Source organism: Oncorhynchus mykiss, chromosome 6, assembly GCF_013265735.2.
Source record: "Oncorhynchus mykiss isolate Arlee chromosome 6, USDA_OmykA_1.1, whole genome shotgun sequence".
In the NCBI taxonomy this organism is placed as follows: Eukaryota; Metazoa; Chordata; class Actinopteri; order Salmoniformes; family Salmonidae; genus Oncorhynchus; species Oncorhynchus mykiss.
In genome coordinates, this window is record NC_048570.1 from 81,594,981 (window position 1) to 81,612,707 (window position 17,727).

General features: G+C 42.7%; 1 protein-coding gene across 5 annotated transcripts in view; it reads right to left on the minus strand.

The window, feature by feature from the left end:
* LOC110506145 (aggrecan core protein) overlaps nt 1-12,104 on the minus strand; it is a 33,672-nt gene extending 21,568 nt beyond the window's left edge. For 3 of the 5 annotated variants that reach the window (XM_036981090.1, XM_036981088.1, XM_036981087.1), the window contains exons 1-5: nt 11,855-12,103; nt 3,000-3,109; nt 2,649-2,740; nt 1,254-1,545; nt 707-881 (exon numbers count right to left, since the gene is read on the minus strand). In XM_036981090.1, the coding sequence (XP_036836985.1) occupies nt 707-881; nt 1,254-1,545; nt 2,649-2,740; nt 3,000-3,102 (662 nt within the window). In that variant the 5' untranslated portion in view covers nt 3,103-3,109; nt 11,855-12,103. Of the gene's footprint in view, nt 1-706; nt 882-1,253; nt 1,546-2,648; nt 2,741-2,999; nt 3,110-11,854 lie in introns of all 5 variants that reach the window. The other 2 variants (XM_036981089.1, XM_036981091.1) reach the window with 1 other exon arrangement.
* Nucleotides 12,105-17,727: the final 5,623 nt, after the last annotated feature.

Consider the following 17,727-nt stretch of genomic DNA (forward strand, 5'->3'; position numbering starts at 1 on the left):
AAAACGTACAGGTGAGATCAGAGAAAGGTAAACACAATCCTCTAGGTTTTTGCCAGGGATGGAAGGAGGGATGCATAGAGGACAAGAGAGGCTGTGTGTCAAGAGGAAGTGACATGTTCAGAGGCTCAGCTGTCAAACATTCTACAGGAAGTTCTGCATGGCAGACATCTGTGTTTAGACGAAGGATCAAACCAAATACTGACGTGAAAATGTAAACATTACATAAATGGACAATGTTGAAATACAAACCGTCAAGTATAACTCTATTTATAATTCCTATATGAAGTAAATGACCTCATGATGCTTAGAGAACTGTATGCACAGTCATTATAAACTGTTAAATAAAATATTTTAACTTATTTTCAAACATTGGATAGATTGCAGATCAGGGTTCAAAATTAGACCATTGTTGTCTTTCAAAGCATTCGATTGAGCCTAGTTGGAGTGCCAGATAGGTAAAGATTGCACTTTTGGGATTATTCCATTGGCTCCATTGTGTCAGGCAAGCTCACTCAAGCTCACTTAATATTTTAAAGAAAACAAACACTATTTGAAGACAAGCCTTATAGACTCCCTCCTTCACTTTGTTCTGAAATCAGTTCAGTTATTTCCAGTCACTTCATTCACTTCACTGCTTTTGGCACTGATCTGAAAACAGCAACTGATTTCAGATCAGTGCAGATGAAAGAGAGGGATATAGGCTGACCTGACAGTCTGGTCAGAGAGCCAGCCGGCATCACACTGGTGGAAGCCGTCATCGTACGCGGCCTGGAGCTGCTCTGGGGTCGCGATCACAGCACTGTTCTGGATACAGGCTGCCTTGGCCTTCTCAAAGGTCAGTGTGTAGCGTGTCGTGATGGCCCGGTAGTGAAACACGATACCTGGAGAGAGACAACAGTGTAACAGCGACAGAGCAGCCACTAATGCCTCCATAAAATAATTAGATCACTGCCTATCTGTGTGGCTTAAAGATACATGATTTATTTTGCTTCAAAGTTGTCTGTATGGTTCATATACAGTACATAGAGCAAATTATAGAATATCAACAACAACAAAAATACTCATGAAACCATATAAATCCTTAGTTTTAGGCAAATAACATTTTTAATGTCCTAAAATCAAAAGATCAAAGAAACTCACGTGTGTACAGGGGTAGCTTTAAGCACCAACTTTGTTTACAAAGAGAGCAATATCCAAAGATGAATTCCTTGGCAACAAGCAGTCGTCACACTCCCACTACCCTCTGTCCCTACCTTGAACCAGGACGTCCACAGTGTCATGGTTGTCCTCAATGCCATGCTGGACCTCACATCGGTAGGTGCCGGTGTCGTTGGACCTCAACTCTGTGATCTTGATGCTGGCGTCAGTGGGGGTCTGGGGGTAGCCCACCATGTGGACCCGGTCCAGATAGTCCTCCTCCACCTTGACCTCTCCGTCCATGGCCACCAGGATGACAGAGACACGCTCCTTGGTGATGCGGCTCCATTTGATGCGGTGAGACAGGGGGGCAATGGTGGGGGCGCCGGGGTCGTGGACGGTGTGGTCCTGGAAGTAGGGTTAAAGTTCAAGTTTATTAGAAAAACATAATTATATTACAATACAATATTAAATACTATTTTTATGTTGATGACCACTCTGAAATAAAACAAGTCACATAATGGTGGAACTACAATGGGGTTTCTTATCATGGAACTTTGTATCACTGTAACTTATTCATTGGTCAATTGAACTGCAGTCCTGTCTAACTGAGTTTTTTCTCCTCACCAGGACTCAAATATGTGAAAAGAGTTGATACATAAAACAGTATTATGAGAAACATGAAAACAAGTCAAAACAAAGTGGAGGGAGTTAAAACAGTGAAGGGAGTTAAAACAGTGAAGGGAGTTAAAACAGTGGTGGGAGTTAAAACAGTAAAGGGAGTTAAAACAGTGGAGAGAGTTAAAACAGTGGAGGGAGTTAAAACAGTGAAGGGAGTTAAAACAGTGGAGGGAGTTAAAACAGTGGAGGGAGTTAAAACAGTGAAGGGAGTTAAAACAGTGGAGGGAGTTAAAACAGTGAAGGGAGTTAAAACAGTGGAGAGAGTTAAAACAGTGGAGGGAGTTAAAACAGTGGAGGGAGTTAAAATAGTGAAGGAAGTTAAAACAGTGAAGGGAGTTAAAACAGTGAAGGGAGTTAAAACAGTGGAGGGAGTTAAAACAGTGAAGGGAGTTAAAACAGTGGAGGGAGTTAAAATAGTGAAGGGAGTTAAAACAGTGGAGGGAGTTAAAACAGTGGAGGGAGTTAAAACAGTGGAGGGAGTTAAAACCGTGGAGGGAGTTAAAACAGTGAAGGGAGTTAAAACAGTGAAGGGAGTTAAAACAGTGAAGGGAGTTAAAACAGTGGAGGGAGTTAAAACTGTGGAGGGAGTTAAAACAGTGGAGGGAGTTAAAACAGTGGAGGGAGTTAAAACAGTGGAGAGTTAAAACAGTGAAGGGAGTTAAAACAGTGAAGGGAGTTAAAACAGTGGAGGGAGGGTCCCTGAAACAGGAGATAGTAATCTTGTTAATTTTAAATGAAAAAATAAAAAATAATATGATATTTATTGCTAAATCCAACATCCTTATTTCTCATAACTGTGTAGTATTGATATTGGTGCCAGGCCGACCCACCTGGAAGTAACAGGGTAGTACCAAGGTGCTGCCCAGTAGAGGGCGCTGAGGCAGCTCCAGGGGGACGCTCACACTCAGTGTGTCCTCAGGGTCTGGAGGGGAAGAGGGCAGAGAGATGGACACACACACGCACACACACACACACACACACACACACACACACACACACACACACACACACACACACACACACATATATATATATATATATATATATAAACACACAATGATTAGCAACCAGACACAGGTAAAGACACAGTCACACGAACACACAAAAAGCCATGTAACCAGACACAGATAAATATGTCATTTCATATGCACTGTATAGTGAGGAGTAATATGTCCACATACCCAGAAAGGAGTGCTGCTCATAGCTGCTGATTTGCTGATAATTGTTGAATGTTGCCGAGGTGACGGACAGACAAACACAAAGTAATACAATCCACCTGGTCATAGTTTACCTGAAATCAAAAGAAGAAACGCTGACTATGCACCCTAGGAAGTTTTCTGTTACATTGTAGTTTAAGGTTAATGTTATTCAAAGGCATTGATTGGCCTAAATTCATGCAAATTCATTAAAAGACCTTAAAATCAAAGACAGACCAGTTCTGTCTAAGAATGTCGACCATTAAGGATCACTTCCACACAAACCCTCCGTACCTCTCCTGGCCTCTGACTTCTACTAGAATGCCTTGTTAATGTAACTAGAGTCACTCATGCTGCCTCAGGTTCTGGCCCCAGTCCACTGACTACATCTACAATAGATCATCATAATAAAATAGTAATACAGTGCATTCAGAACGTATTCAGATCCCTTGACGTTTTCCACATTTTGTTACGTTACAGCCTTATTCTAAAGTGGATTAAATCGTTTTTTGAACCTCATCAACCTCCACACAATACCCCATAATGACAAAGCAAAAGCAGGTTTTTAGACATTTTTGCAAATGTATAATTTTTTAAAACATAAGTATTCAGACCCTTTACTAAGTACTTTGTTGAAGCACCTTTGGCAGCGATTACAGCCTCGAGTCTTCTTGGGTATGACGCTACAAGCTTGACCCACCTGTATTTGGGGAGTTTCTCCCACTCTTCTCTGCAGATCCTCTCATACTCTCTGTCAGGTTGGATGGGGAGTGTCGCTGCACAGCTATTTTAAGGTCACTCCAGAGATGTTCAATCGGGTTGAAGTGCAGGTTCTGGCTGGGCCACTCAAGGACATTCATAGACTCTCTATACTTTGCTCCGTTCATCTTTCCCTCGATCCTGACTAGTTTCCCAGTCCCTGCCAGTGAAAAACATCCCAACAGCATGTTGGTTTCATCAGACCAGAGAATCTTGTTTCTCTTTTTTGGTACCCTTCTCCAGATCTGTGCCTCGACACAATCCTGTCTCGAAGCTCTACGGACAATTCGTCCAAACTCAAGTCTTGGTTTTTGCTCTGACATACACTGTCAACTGTGGGCTAATATAGACAGGTGTGTGCCTTTCCAAATCATGTCCAATCAATTGAATTTACCACAGTTGGATTCCTATCAAGTTGTAGAAACATCTCAAGGATGATTAATGGAAACAGGATGCACCTGAGATCAATTTCAGGTCAAAGGGTCTGAATACTTATCTATTTATTTTTAATACATTTGCAAAAATTTCGACAAACCTGTTTTTGCTTTGTCATTATGAGGTATTGTGTGTAGATTGATGAGCATTTGTTTTTATTAATCCATTTTAGAATAAGGCTGTAACGTAACAAAATGTGTAAAAAGGTCAAGGTGTCTGAACACTTTCCAAATGGACTGTATATGCCATTTAGCAGACACTTATGGAAAGTAACTTACAGTCATGCGTGCATAACCTTTATGTACGGATGGTATCGAATCCACTATCCTAGCGTTGGAAGAGCCATGCTCTACCAACTGAGCTACAGAGGCCCACACATTTGTGAACTAGTTTCCCAACTCCTCCCAAACAAACCCATTACCTCAGAGGTGCCTGTGTGGAAGGCATGTACAGTACACCATTATACCTGCAGTAAATCCAGTCCTGTTTTTTAAAATCCATTTTTAGACCAGTTCAATCTGGGCATTAATGACATCAGAATGAATGAAGCAATGAAACGGCGTCCTCTACTACTAGCTTCACTGAGAAACACTTTCATTACGTAGGTTGTATCAAAACTACACAATGAATTATGATTGAATTGGAAGCACAAAGGGCTATATTGTTAGAGTGAATGAATGGCTATAGTTTAACAACTGTGTACATAAAGTTACAGTGGCCTATTCGTTGCAGCCAACTTTAAACAAGGGCTGGATGGATGAAGCCCCCCCCCCCCCCTCCCTGCCTGCAGCTCAGTTACCCCCCCGATGAACTCTCACCAGTTTTCATAGAAATAAAATAAGCATATAAGTCATCATTGTATGAAATTCAACCAAATGAATATACTGTAAAAAAGCAAAAAGCAAATAGGATTTGTGACAGTATAAAGTTAGAAGGTGAACTGTTTAGGCAAAGGCATTGTAACATCAGTATTGATACTGCTACAAGTAAGGGCTAATAATACCATGATAATATCAACATCCTGTAATTCTGCATGTAATTCAAAGAGTTTGATATGTGGTAAGTGTTATATGCGTTACTGTTGCAACTCCAAGCTCATGAAATAAAGCATTACAAATGTCACTCCTCATCTCACACAGCATTCCGTTCTGTTGTTAACGCCTCGATCACACCGAAAGCCTCTTTGTACAAAATAGTACGCAGCATCATCTGATATGTGTGAAACATAAGTTCAACATTCAACATACAGTTTAATGCATATGTTCAATAGATCCAACATATGCAGCACACAGAACGCACTGCACCTGCCTCTGCAACACAACGCTGCAAGGCAAACACAGAGTTCCATTGGAAATGAATGTATTTCTGGTGTACCAAAACGCAATAACGCTGTCAGTGTGGTGGAGGCGTAAAACACAAACCTCTAAACAGGAGGGAGGGGGTGGCCAGGGACGAAAGCAGTCAACAGAAATGCTTAGTAACATCCTCAGATATATAGACATGTACTCACACTCATACACAACCTCCCTGTTCTCCCACCATGAACAAAGAGCTACTCAGTTATTTCAGAAGTAAATGTTCAGGTTTGGTGTTATTGCGTTGGAGCTCGATTCTGTTACTTCTGAGTAACAGCCCCTCCCTTCTCTTTAAGTAAAGACTACAACTTTTCTGAAGAGAGAGAGGGGAGGTGGCTTCTTGCTCAAAACTTCCAATACCCGACCAGGGTGAATTTCCCAGAGTAGGATCAATGGAGGCTGTTGGAAGGAGGGAGAAATGGGGAGTGGGGAGGAGAGGCTCATCATAATGGCTGGAAAGTAATGAATGCAACGGTAACAAACACATGGACCAATAAAATATGAGTTTGGTAAACCCAGAGCAGTTATAGTTTTGTCTTTCATGATTTGGTCAGTACATAAGTCTGACTAGAATAGCAGTGTGTGTGGGTCTGTGTGTGTGCGTGGTTGTGTGTGTGTGTGTACACGTGTTTGCGTGTGTGTGCGTGCATGCTTGCCTGTGTGAGTGCATATGTGTGTGCATGCATGTCTCACTGAGGTTCAGTCCCTCACTGATCTAAGTATATAATGATGTATTTTCTATTTATATTTTTTATTCAGAATATGGTTCCTGGTTTAGGGCCATTTGGACCAGGTCACTTTTGCTAAATAGATTTTATCTCAACAATAGAAACCTGAATATAAAAGGTTAAATAACTCAATATAAACCAAATCTAGTGGCAAGCGATGGTGATCTAATCTCTCATGTCATCTTCAACAGTAGTTTATTTGGTTCTGGCTGCCGAGACTAATGGTAATGAAATAATCACAGTTGTTCTCTTGATGGGATGTGACCAGTAAATGAGCCATGACAGTAAGTCTTCATCCCAAATGATACCCTATCCCCTTTATAGTGCACTACTTTTGACCAGGTCCCATAGGGCTCTTGTCAAAATAAATGCACTATATAGGGAATAGGGTGCCATGTGGGATGCACCCTAAGACTCTAACCTAACACTGGGGTCACTGTGAGCAACATGCTATTCCCAGACCATGCCGGATGGTTACACCCACTAACACAGCATGTTTCCCACACTTATCCTAACATAAGAAGAAGACAGGGTACTCATTCTATATATAGCGGGTTACAGGTGGGGGGCTATATTAGATCTGGGACAATAAACTGAAAATGATCCATAACCGACCAGACAGAACACTCTAATCGCAGGCATTTTGCTGATATTCTTCATTACCATAAGTAGCCTATACTAGAGAAATGTGAAGTTTTAAATGAAATAAGTTTGATAATATGTGTGATTGTTAATGGGACAATTGATGGATAAAACCATCAAACTAGTAGTAAAAAACGATGGTGTACATTAATGTTATAAACTTATATTTCTATTTATTGTTATCGCATCAATTTATCACCATATGGATTGCTGTCCATATCGCCCAGCTCTAAGCTATATTGTCACGCCAGAATAAAGTCCTTTTCTGAGCAAAAAGCAAATGCAATTTCCTTACTGTTCCATCTTTTCTGAGTACCTAACTGTGTTTACCCCCTTGTGTGAAGATAGCCATAACATAACAGCATGAGGCCATTTCAGATATTGTGTGAAGATAGCCATAACATAACAGCATGAAGCCATTTCAGATATTGTGTGAAGATACTCCTAACAGCATGAAGCCATTTCAGATCTTGTGTGAAGATAGCCATAACATAACAGCATGAAGCCATTTCAGATCTTGTGTGAAGATAGCCATAACATAACAGCATGAAGCCATTTCAGATCTTGTGTGAAGATAGCCATAACATAACAGCATGAAACCATTTCAGATATTGTGAGAAGATAGCCATAACATAAGAGCATGAAGCCATTTCAGATATTGTGTGAAGATAGCCATAACATAACAGCATGAAGCCATTTCAGATATTGTGAGAAGATACTCCTAACAGCATGAAACCATTTCAGATGTTGTGTGAAGATAGCCATAACATAACAGCATGAAACCATTTCAGATATTGTGTGAAGATAGCCATAACATAACAGCATGAAACCATTTCAGATATTGTGAGAAGATACTCCTAACAGCATGAAACCATTTCAGATATTGTGAGAAGATACTCCTAACAGCATGAAACCATTTCAGATGTTGTGTGAAGATACTCCTAACAGCATGAAACCATTTCAGATGTTGTGTGAAGATACTCCTAACAGCATGAAACCATTTCAGATGTTGTGTGAAGATACTCCTAACAGCATGAAACCATTTCAGATGTTGTGTGAAGATACTCCTAACAGCATGAAGCCATTTCAGATATTGTGTGAAGATAGTCATAACATAACAGCATGAAGCCATTTCAGATCTTGTGTGAAGATACTCCTAACAGCATGAAACCATTTCAGATCTTGTGTGAAGATAGTCATAACATAACAGCATGAAACCATTTCAGATATTGTGAGAAGATACTCCTAACAGCATGAAACCATTTCAGATCTTGTGTGAAGATAGTCATAACATAACAGCATGAAGCCATTTCAGATCTTGTGTGAAGATAGTCATAACATAACAGCATGAAACCATTTCAGATGTTGTGTGAAGATACTCCTAACAGCATGAAACCATTTCAGATATTGTGTGAAGATACTCCTAACAGCATGAAACCATTTCAGATCTTGTGTGAAGATAGTCATAACATAACAGCATGAAGCCATTTCAGATCTTGTGTGAGCTTACATTCATATTTTTCATCCTTGATCTCCAGTTACAGCATTGTGCATATACATAGTTAATACTGTGTACAAAAATATCTGGGTTGATTGTTGTGAGTCAGCATAGACTCTGAATGGAAAGCGTAGACACAGAATACAATTATTCAGTTATTCCTGTATAGTTACAGAGGTATAAATCAACGTAAAGCGTCAAGTCAACTGTCACACTGCCTTAAACAACAAACATCAGATCAATAACTCTCCCTTCAACACCCAAGCCTGATTAAGTAATAATACATTAGACCTGAGCAGGACAGGAAGAATCCCAGTACTGGACCAGTGTCCTGGGATAACCTCTCAGCAGGACAGGAAGAATCCCAGTACTGGACCAGTGTCCTGGGATAACCTCTCAGCAGGACAGGAAGAATCCCAGTACTGGACCAGTGTCCTGGAGTAACCTCTCAGCAGGACAGGAATAATCCCAGTACAGGACCAGTGTCCTGGGATAACCTCTCAGCAGGACAGGAAGAATCCCAGTATTGGACCAGTGTCCTGGGATAACCTCTCAGGAGGAAATAAATAATCCCCGTACTGGACCAGTGTCCTGGGATAACCTCTCAGCAGGACAGGAAGAATCCCAGTATTGGACCAGTGTCCTGGGATAACCTCTCAGCAGGACAGGAAAAATCCCAGTATTAGACCACTGTCCTGGGATAACCTCCCAGGAGGACAGCCAAGATTTGTCCAGTAGAGAGGTAGAGAGGGATCCCACTCTGGCAGAGCCCATGGATTCTGCACGTCCCTGCAAATTCTACTGTGACATGATGATACATGTGGTGCGGAGGAGTTCTAAGAGACACTATGGGACAGTAGTGCAAGAGGCTGATCTAGCGGTATCCCTGACACCTCCAGAGATGAGGGTTCAATGCATTAGTCCACCTCAACCTTTCAGCCTTCTCAACTATCTCCCTGTCTCAAACCCTGTCTAACATCCCCCATTAAGTTAGGTAACTACTGTCTCTATTCTGCCTCTATGATCTAATACAGTACATGCAAAAAGAGGCAGGGTCATCATATAAGCTCCATCATTCTAGAAAAACTTGAGCTGCATAACAATGAAATCATTGTTTAACATATTGCTGGCTTCCTTGAATCAGTGTAGTAGGGTCAATATGAAGAGAATGGCTGTTTTCAATACTGTCAAACCCCATAAACTTTAACAGAATCAGACATCTAAAAACCAACCACTAGCAAAGAGTTAATAACTGGTACGTGCATGGAAAGACATAGCCAACCCTGGAATCAAGGTTCAAACCTGGCAGGGCCAGGGCTTTTCAGGCGAACAGGGACTAAAAACGTTTTGTTTGGAGAAAAAAAGTGACAGTTCATTAGCCGCCAGGTTATTTGAGCGCCGTGCTAACAGCTAACCCCCACAGTGTTTCCATTGAGCTGGTGTGGTACGGTCTATTCCCGGTGAGGCTGGGGCCCATAAGACCTGGTCTGTTCCCCCTGAAGCTGGTATTATAGGAGCTCTGACAACATTAGGCCCAATGTAAACACTTGGAGGCCTTTTCCATTCCACTGAGAGACCAGTGGCAGGGTAACACTGCTCACATTCAGGTAGAGAGGTTAGCTAGCAGTGTAAGACATGATGGCAGCAGTTAGGGTCCATAGCTAATGGAAGTGATGGCTACTGCTGACTAACACACTGATTGGATCAGAGCTCTCATCGTGAATATAGGATTTTGAAAGCGAGAGGGACACATCTTTTGTAAATTAGAATCGAACAGAAACCACATTAGAGAGCATTTTGTCAATTCATTTGGCGTTTGTGTCGATGATGACTGCTTGGACATTGACGAGCATTGGCACAGCAGTGTCCATCATTGGTGAAACTCATGACAGTGTTCAAGCTTTGACATCATGGAGGCAAATCTGCAGGTACCAGGCAAGGTTAGCTTATACTCATCCCATTATAGGCTCTTTTGCACTGTTACCTGTTTCACACCATCATGGAGACTTGAACCGTACTGTGATGGCACGTTTTCACATTGTTCTGCCAAGCACAGTCCCAGCAACTATGATGGATGTTTAACCAGGATAGCACAGTCTGGCTTGGCTCAGCACGGTTCAGCTCAGTAGTGTGGAACAGGAACAAGGCATAGACACTATCAGCATGGTATTATGTCCTACACCTTCATCATTATGCCAAGAGGTCTGAATGCCTGGAACAAAGTCACTCATTAGGCATCCAGAAGAGGACTGGACAGTGGACACCCCTCAAAGCATGGTTCCTCTCTAGGTTTCTTCCTAGGTTACTGCCAACTAGGGAGTTTTTTCCTAGCCACTGTGCTTCTGCCTCTGCATTGCTTGCTCATTGGGGTTTTAGGCTGGGTATCTGTAAAGCACTTTGTAATTTTGACAACTGCTGATGTAAAAAGAATAGGTGATGTACTAGGTCAATACAGAATACCCCTTCTTTCAGAAAGCGTGTACCAACGCTTCACTCTTGTAAGTCCCTTGTGTCCATACTGATGGCACATGCTTTGGATGGCTGCACCGAGGTGCCATCCCACTTCTGACACCAATGTGGTGAATAGCCCTGACTGGGACTCATCTACAGGTCAATCTGACTGTCAGTCCCAACACCTTAAAAGTTACACTAAGAGGTCCAAACCTCTTGACGAGGTCGCTAGCTAGGCTAACTGTTAGGTGGGGCTGAGGTGAGGGAAGTGGACTAGATTAATTTATCTATCACATTTAGGGTTGGCAGTAGCCTCGAGGTTAGCGTGTTGGGCCACTAACCGAAAGGTTGCTGATTCAAATAACAGAGCTGACAAGGAGAAAAACATCTAAATCTGTTGCTGTGCCCTTGAGCAAGGCACTTAACCTTAATTGCTCCAGGGGTACTGTACAATGGCATCCCTGGCTGTGACCCCACTCCCTCAGGGTGTCTCAGGGGGGGTTGGGATATGCAAAAAATCACATTCCCATTACACATTTGTGTGTAACAGGACAAATATAAGCACCCCCCCCCCCCCCCAAAATACTATTATGTTATAATAGTACTTTCGGCACACCGAAAATCTCCCCCCTTCTAATTTCCTTAATTTTGTGGCTAGAGTCAAATAGATTCTGTGGCACACATCAGATTCAAATACTTTCTATAGAACAAACTTCATAGGCAACCGAAATGAATAATGAATGTATGTGTGTTATATTAAACATAGAGGAGGGAGTAGGGCGGCATCTTTACAGATAGCTAATGTGTAGATTAGTCTTGGTTAGGAGGTTGCATTATCGGCACGCACGACTTGCGCGTCATTTTAGGTAGTGTGAAGATGATTAATTATGTGCGCTCGTGGACAATACACTACAGCACAAAGCTAAATTTGCAATTTGATAACCCCGAACCAAATAATTACGTTTTGTTCACCTGTAGAAATGCAGACTCTCTCCGCGATCCGTCAGCTCAAAGATAAAAACTGCACCTGCAGAAAAGGTAAATTATTCTGGAATTCTTATTTCTTCGAGGAACGTTTATTCTCAGTGAGTTTTCTGTCGTAAATGTTTCTTGTCCCGTTGATGGTCGCGTGTACCAGTTTAAAATCCCAGTGACAGCCCACGAGCGGTAGAGGACGATGGGCCGCGCGAGTGTGGAGAGCGAAAAGAATCCACTTTCACACCCGGAGCAGGTTTAGCTGTAACAAACCTGGAAGGGGGGGGGGGGTGATGTAGTGAGTGAAGGGGAGGATGGAGAAAACATATTCAAACTTGCTACCTCATGACACCAAACTCTTGTTCCCAGTGAAATTAGGTAACGGCAAGACACAAGTCAAATGATCCAGATAGGTCAAATGACATAAGTTACATTTCTGTGATTTATTCATATAGGCCTAGTCATATTTCCATACCATTTGTTTTGGCCATAGCATTTCAAAGACTTGAAGGTATCAACTTCAGAGGCAACCACCCGAATTAACCTAGTTTAGAGGGCACCAACCCACTGATTATATTTTGGTCAACTGACTCCTTATGATGAGGAATTGTCACCATAGTAGGCCTATTCATATTTGTTCTCAGTAAACCATCTGGGTTTGTAAAATGGAGAAAAAAACTATGTCATCTCTTGGGTGCATGGAAAAGGGCACTGCTTGGAATGGTTGGATGATGTTTCTGGGAACCCAATTCATTTTGGCAGCTACAGAAGTCAATGATGGATTATGTATGTGGTGTACTGTACATAGTGCTACAGTTATAGCTCTGTTGCCTCTTATGTATAGCAGAAACATGTATCTTGTGTCCCCTTCACTCTATTATGTCATTCCTCTCAGCATAAATGAGGTGAAAGGTCAAACTCCGGCCTAATGTGACTAAATCACCCACTTCCCTTTTTCTCGCTGTTTCTCATTACTCATATCTTGTTTCACAGGGGTATCAAAATGGATCCCAACGTGCTGATAAAAGAGTAGAAAAACCCTAAACGGGGGTCAAACAGAGTCCCTTTCAGGTCCAGACTCCCTCCTGTGGCACCACTGAATGCTCACTGGAGCAGGAAATAGCAACACATGCAATTACAAAAAATGACACGTTATGGAATTTTGTTTAAGTGAAGATTTATCCACCGAATCAAATCAAATCAAAATGTATTTATATAGCCCTTCGTACATCAGCTGATATCTCAAAGTGCTGTACAGAAACCCAGCCTAAAACCCCAAACAGCAAGCAATGCAGGTGTAGAAGCACGGTGGCTAGGAAAAACTCCCTAGAAAGGCCAAAACCTAGGAAGAAACCTAGAGAGGAACCAGGCTATGTGGGGTGGCCAGTCCTCTTCTGGATGTGCCGGGTGGAGATTATAACAGAACATGGCCAAGATGTTCAAATGTTCATAAATGACCAGCATGGTCGAATAATAATAAGGCAGAACAGTTGAAACTGGAGCAGCAGCACGGTCAGGTGGACTGGGGACAGCAAGGAGTCATCATGTCAGGTAGTCCTGGGGCATGGTCCTAGGGCTCAGGTCCTCCGAGAGAGAGAAAGAAAGAGAGAATTAGAGAGAGCATATGTGGGGTGGCCAGTCCTCTTCTGGCTGTGCCGGGTGGAGATTATAACAGAACATGGCCAAGATGTTCAAATGTTCATAAATGACCAGCATGGTCGAATAATAATAAGGCAGAACAGTTGAAACTGGAGCAGCAGCACGGCCAGGTGGACTGGGGACAGCAAGGAGTCATCATGTCAGGTAGTCCTGGGGCATGGTCCTAGGGCTCAGGTCCTCCGAGAGAGAGAAATAAAGAGAGAAGGAGAGAATTAGAGAACGCACACTTAGATTCACGCAGGACACCGAATAGGACAGGAGAAGTACTCCAGATATAACAAACTGACCCCAGCCCCCCGACACATAAACTACTGCAGCATAAATACTGGAGGCTGAGACAGGAGGGGTCAGGAGACACTGTGGCCCCATCCGAGGACACCCCCGGACAGGGCCAAACAGGAAGGACATAACCCCACCCACTTTGCCAAAGCACAGCCCCCACACCACTAGAGGGATATCTTCAACCACCAACTTACCATCCTGAGACAAGGCTGAGTATAGCCCACAAAGATCTCTGCCACGGCACAACCCAAGGGGGGGGGGGGGGGGGGGGGGGGGCGCCAACCCAGACAGGATGACCACATCAGTGAATCAACCCACTCAGGTGACGCACCCCTTCCAGGGATGGCATGAGAGAGCCCCAGTAAGCAAGTGACTCAGCCCCTGTAATAGGGTTAGATGCAGAGAATCCCAGTGGAAAGAGGGGAACCGGCCAGGCAGAGACCGCAAGGGCGGTTCGTTGCTCCAGAGCCTTTCCGTTCACCTTCCCACTCCTGGGCCAGACTACACTCAATCATATGACCCACTGAAGAGATGAGTCTTCAGTAGAGACTTAAAGGTTGAGACCGAGTTTGCGTCTCTGACATGGGTAGGCAGACCGTTCCATAAAAATGGAGCTCTATAGGAGAAAGCCCTGCCTCCAGCTGTTTGCTTAGAAATTCTAGGGACAATTAGGAGGCCTGCGTCTTGTGACCGTAGCGTACATGTAGGTATGTACGGCAGGACCAAATCAGAGAGATAGGAAGCATTCTGTCTGGTCTTAATTGTTATGCTGATAATAGATTGCATTCAATAATGGACTTGACTTATTGACCATTGTATTGTATTGGAGAAAATGGCCTGTGAAAGGAGTACATTTACATTCTTATTTCTTGTGTGCAAAATTGATCAATTTTATTATGTGGCAGCTTCATCCTTTGTCCTCCATCCACGGTTATTCTGTTACTGTCTTTTGCTCTCATTAAGTCTCTTAACCTTCATAGTTGCTGACAAGTCTAACACAGAGGAAGGACCCTGTCCAATTAGGTTTCTGACTCCAAAGGAAGCAGCCTCTACATTGCCAGCCCTCCCAACAACCCACAGGGTGTGTCATGTTCATGTATGACTGAGGCCGTGTAAGGGAACAGCGTTTCCTGCCCCACCCGCTTACCTGCTCTTTCCTCCTGCTTCCCTTTCTGTAAGAAAGCATCACAGAAGAGGAGGTGAAGGGAGTCAAGGGATGCAGGAATGGGGGGAATGTTGAATGTGACTTAAGGTTTGGGGAGGGGTGTGTTTGGCCGATCTGTCTCACATGTGTTTAAGCTGAACAGTGTAACTGAAGTGCCTGGAGACAACTTCGTAAGGGGCGGTTCTGGTATCCCACAGCGGGCCTGTATGTCCACACTGTGTCATCAATCCAAGGGACAGACTTAGATTTTCTCCAATACGATGTTCACATCAGAACATGAAAGGAAGAGCTGAATGCACAAATAAAAGTAATAACAGGAAAAGACAATACCTGCATTTACAATAATTCCATGAGATTTAGGTTTCTGTGTCATCTGCTCTGATTATGTTTTTCCAACACAGTTCACTGTGACTCAAATGCTTAATGTGACCCCTTACTACTACAGGTATTTTCCTGTGTGAGTACCGTGTGTAATTCACTAATGAACAGTGTAGCAGATGGGGATGTGTGAAACTCAGTGTTGCTGCTTGTGCCATTGAAGAAGACCTTTTATAGTCGGAATGCTTCAGGAGGGCGGTTACGTGTGTTTGCAAGTCTGAGTTCGAGTCTCGCTATGAGCCGATTAGGGGAGGTACTACTTGCTAAGCATGCAGCGTGACATCCTTTACAAAAGCAAAACGCCAAGGGACTAGCTCTAACCGTAACCGGTCATACTGAAAGTAGGCATATTTTGAAATGATAAACCGGGTGGTTCGATCCCTGAATGCTGATTGGCTGACAGCCGTGGTATATCCGACCGTATACCACGGGTATGCCAAAACATTTATTTTTATTGCTCTAATTACATTGGTAACCAGTTTATAATAGCAATAAGTTACTTCTGGGGTTTGTGATACATGGCCAATGTACCATAGCAAAGGCCTGTATCCAGGCACTCCACGTTGCATCGTACTTAAGAACAGCCCTTAGCCATGGTACAGTGCCTTGCGAAAGTATTCGGCCCCCTTGAACTTTGCGACCTTTTGCCACATTTCAGGCTTCAAACATAAAGATATAAAACTGTATTTTTTTGTGAAGAATCAACAACAAGTGGGACACAATCATGAAGTGGAACGACATTTATTGGATATTTCAAATTTTGATTTTAACAAATCAAAAACTGAAAAATTGGGTGTGCAAAATTATTCAGCCCCCTTAAGTTAATACTTTGTAGCGCCAACTTTTGCTGCGATTACAGCTGTAAGTCGCTTGGGGTATGTCTCTATCAGTTTTGCACATCGAGAGACTGAATTTTTTTCCCATTCCTCTTTGCAAAACAGCTCGAGCTCAGTGAGGTTGGATGGAGAGCATTTGTGAACAGCAGTTTTCAGTTCTTTCCACAGATTCTCGATTGGATTCAGGTCTGGACTTTGACTTGGCCATTCTAACACCTGGATATGTTTATTTTTGAACCATTCCATTGTAGATTTTGCTTTATGTTTTGGATCATTGTCTTGTTGGAAGACAAATCTCTGTCCCAGTCTCAGGTCTTTTGCAGACTCCATCAGGTTTTCTTCCAGAATGGTCCTGTATTTGGCTCCATCCATCTTCCCATCAATTTTAACCATCTTCCCTGTCCCTGCTGAAGAAAAGCAGGCCCAAACCATGATGCTGCCACCACCATGTTTGACAGTGGGGATGGTGTGTTCAGCTGTGTTGCTTTTACGCCAAACATAACGTTTTGCATTGTTGCCAAAAAGTTCAATTTTGGTTTCATCTGACCAGAGCACCTTCTTCCACATGTTTGGGGTGTCTCCCAGGTGGCTTGTGGCAAACTTTAAACAACACTTTTTATGGATATCTTTAAGAAATGGCTTTCTTGCCACTCTTCCATAAAGGCCAGATTTGTGCAATATACGACTGATTGTTGTCCTATGGACAGAGTCTCCCACCTCAGCTGTAGATCTCTGCAGTTCATCCAGAGTGATCATGGGCCTCTTGGCTGCATCTCTGATCAGTCTTCTCCTTGTATGAGCTGAAAGTTTAGAGGGACGGCCAGGTCTTGGTAGATTTGCAGTGGTCTGATACTCCTTCCATTTCAATATTATCGCTTGCACAGTGCTCCTTGGGATGTTTAAAGCTTGGGAAATCTTTTTGTATCCAAATCCGGCTTTAAACTTCTTCACAACAGTATCTCGGACCTGCCTGGTGTGTTCCTTGTTCTTCATGATGCTCTCTGCGCTTTTAACGGACCTCTGAGACTATCACAGTGCAGGTGCATTTATACGGAGACTTGATTACACACAGGTGGATTGTATTTATCATCATTAGTCATTTAGGTCAACATTGGATCATTCAGAGATCCTCACTGAACTTCTGGAGAGAGTTTGCTGCACTGAAAGTAAAGGGGCTGAATAATTTTGCACGCCCAATTTTTCAGTTTTTGATTTGTTAAAAAAGTTTGAAATATCCAATAAATGTCGTTCCACTTCATGATTGTGTCCCACTTATTGTTGATTCTTCACAAAAAAATACAGTTTTATATCTTTATGTTTGAAGCCTGAAATGTGGCAAAAGGTCGCAAAGTTCAAGGGGGCCGAATACTTTCGCAAAGCACTGTATATTGGTCATATACCACACCCCCTTGGGCCTTATTTCTTAAATACACCCTCTACGGTGACATTTTACTCTTCTTAACAGTTTGTGCGAAATGCTCTGACTTCAATCACTCACTTCTGTGCAATGTTTGTGTTTTACCCTTAGAACAAACCAGGCAACCTTTCTG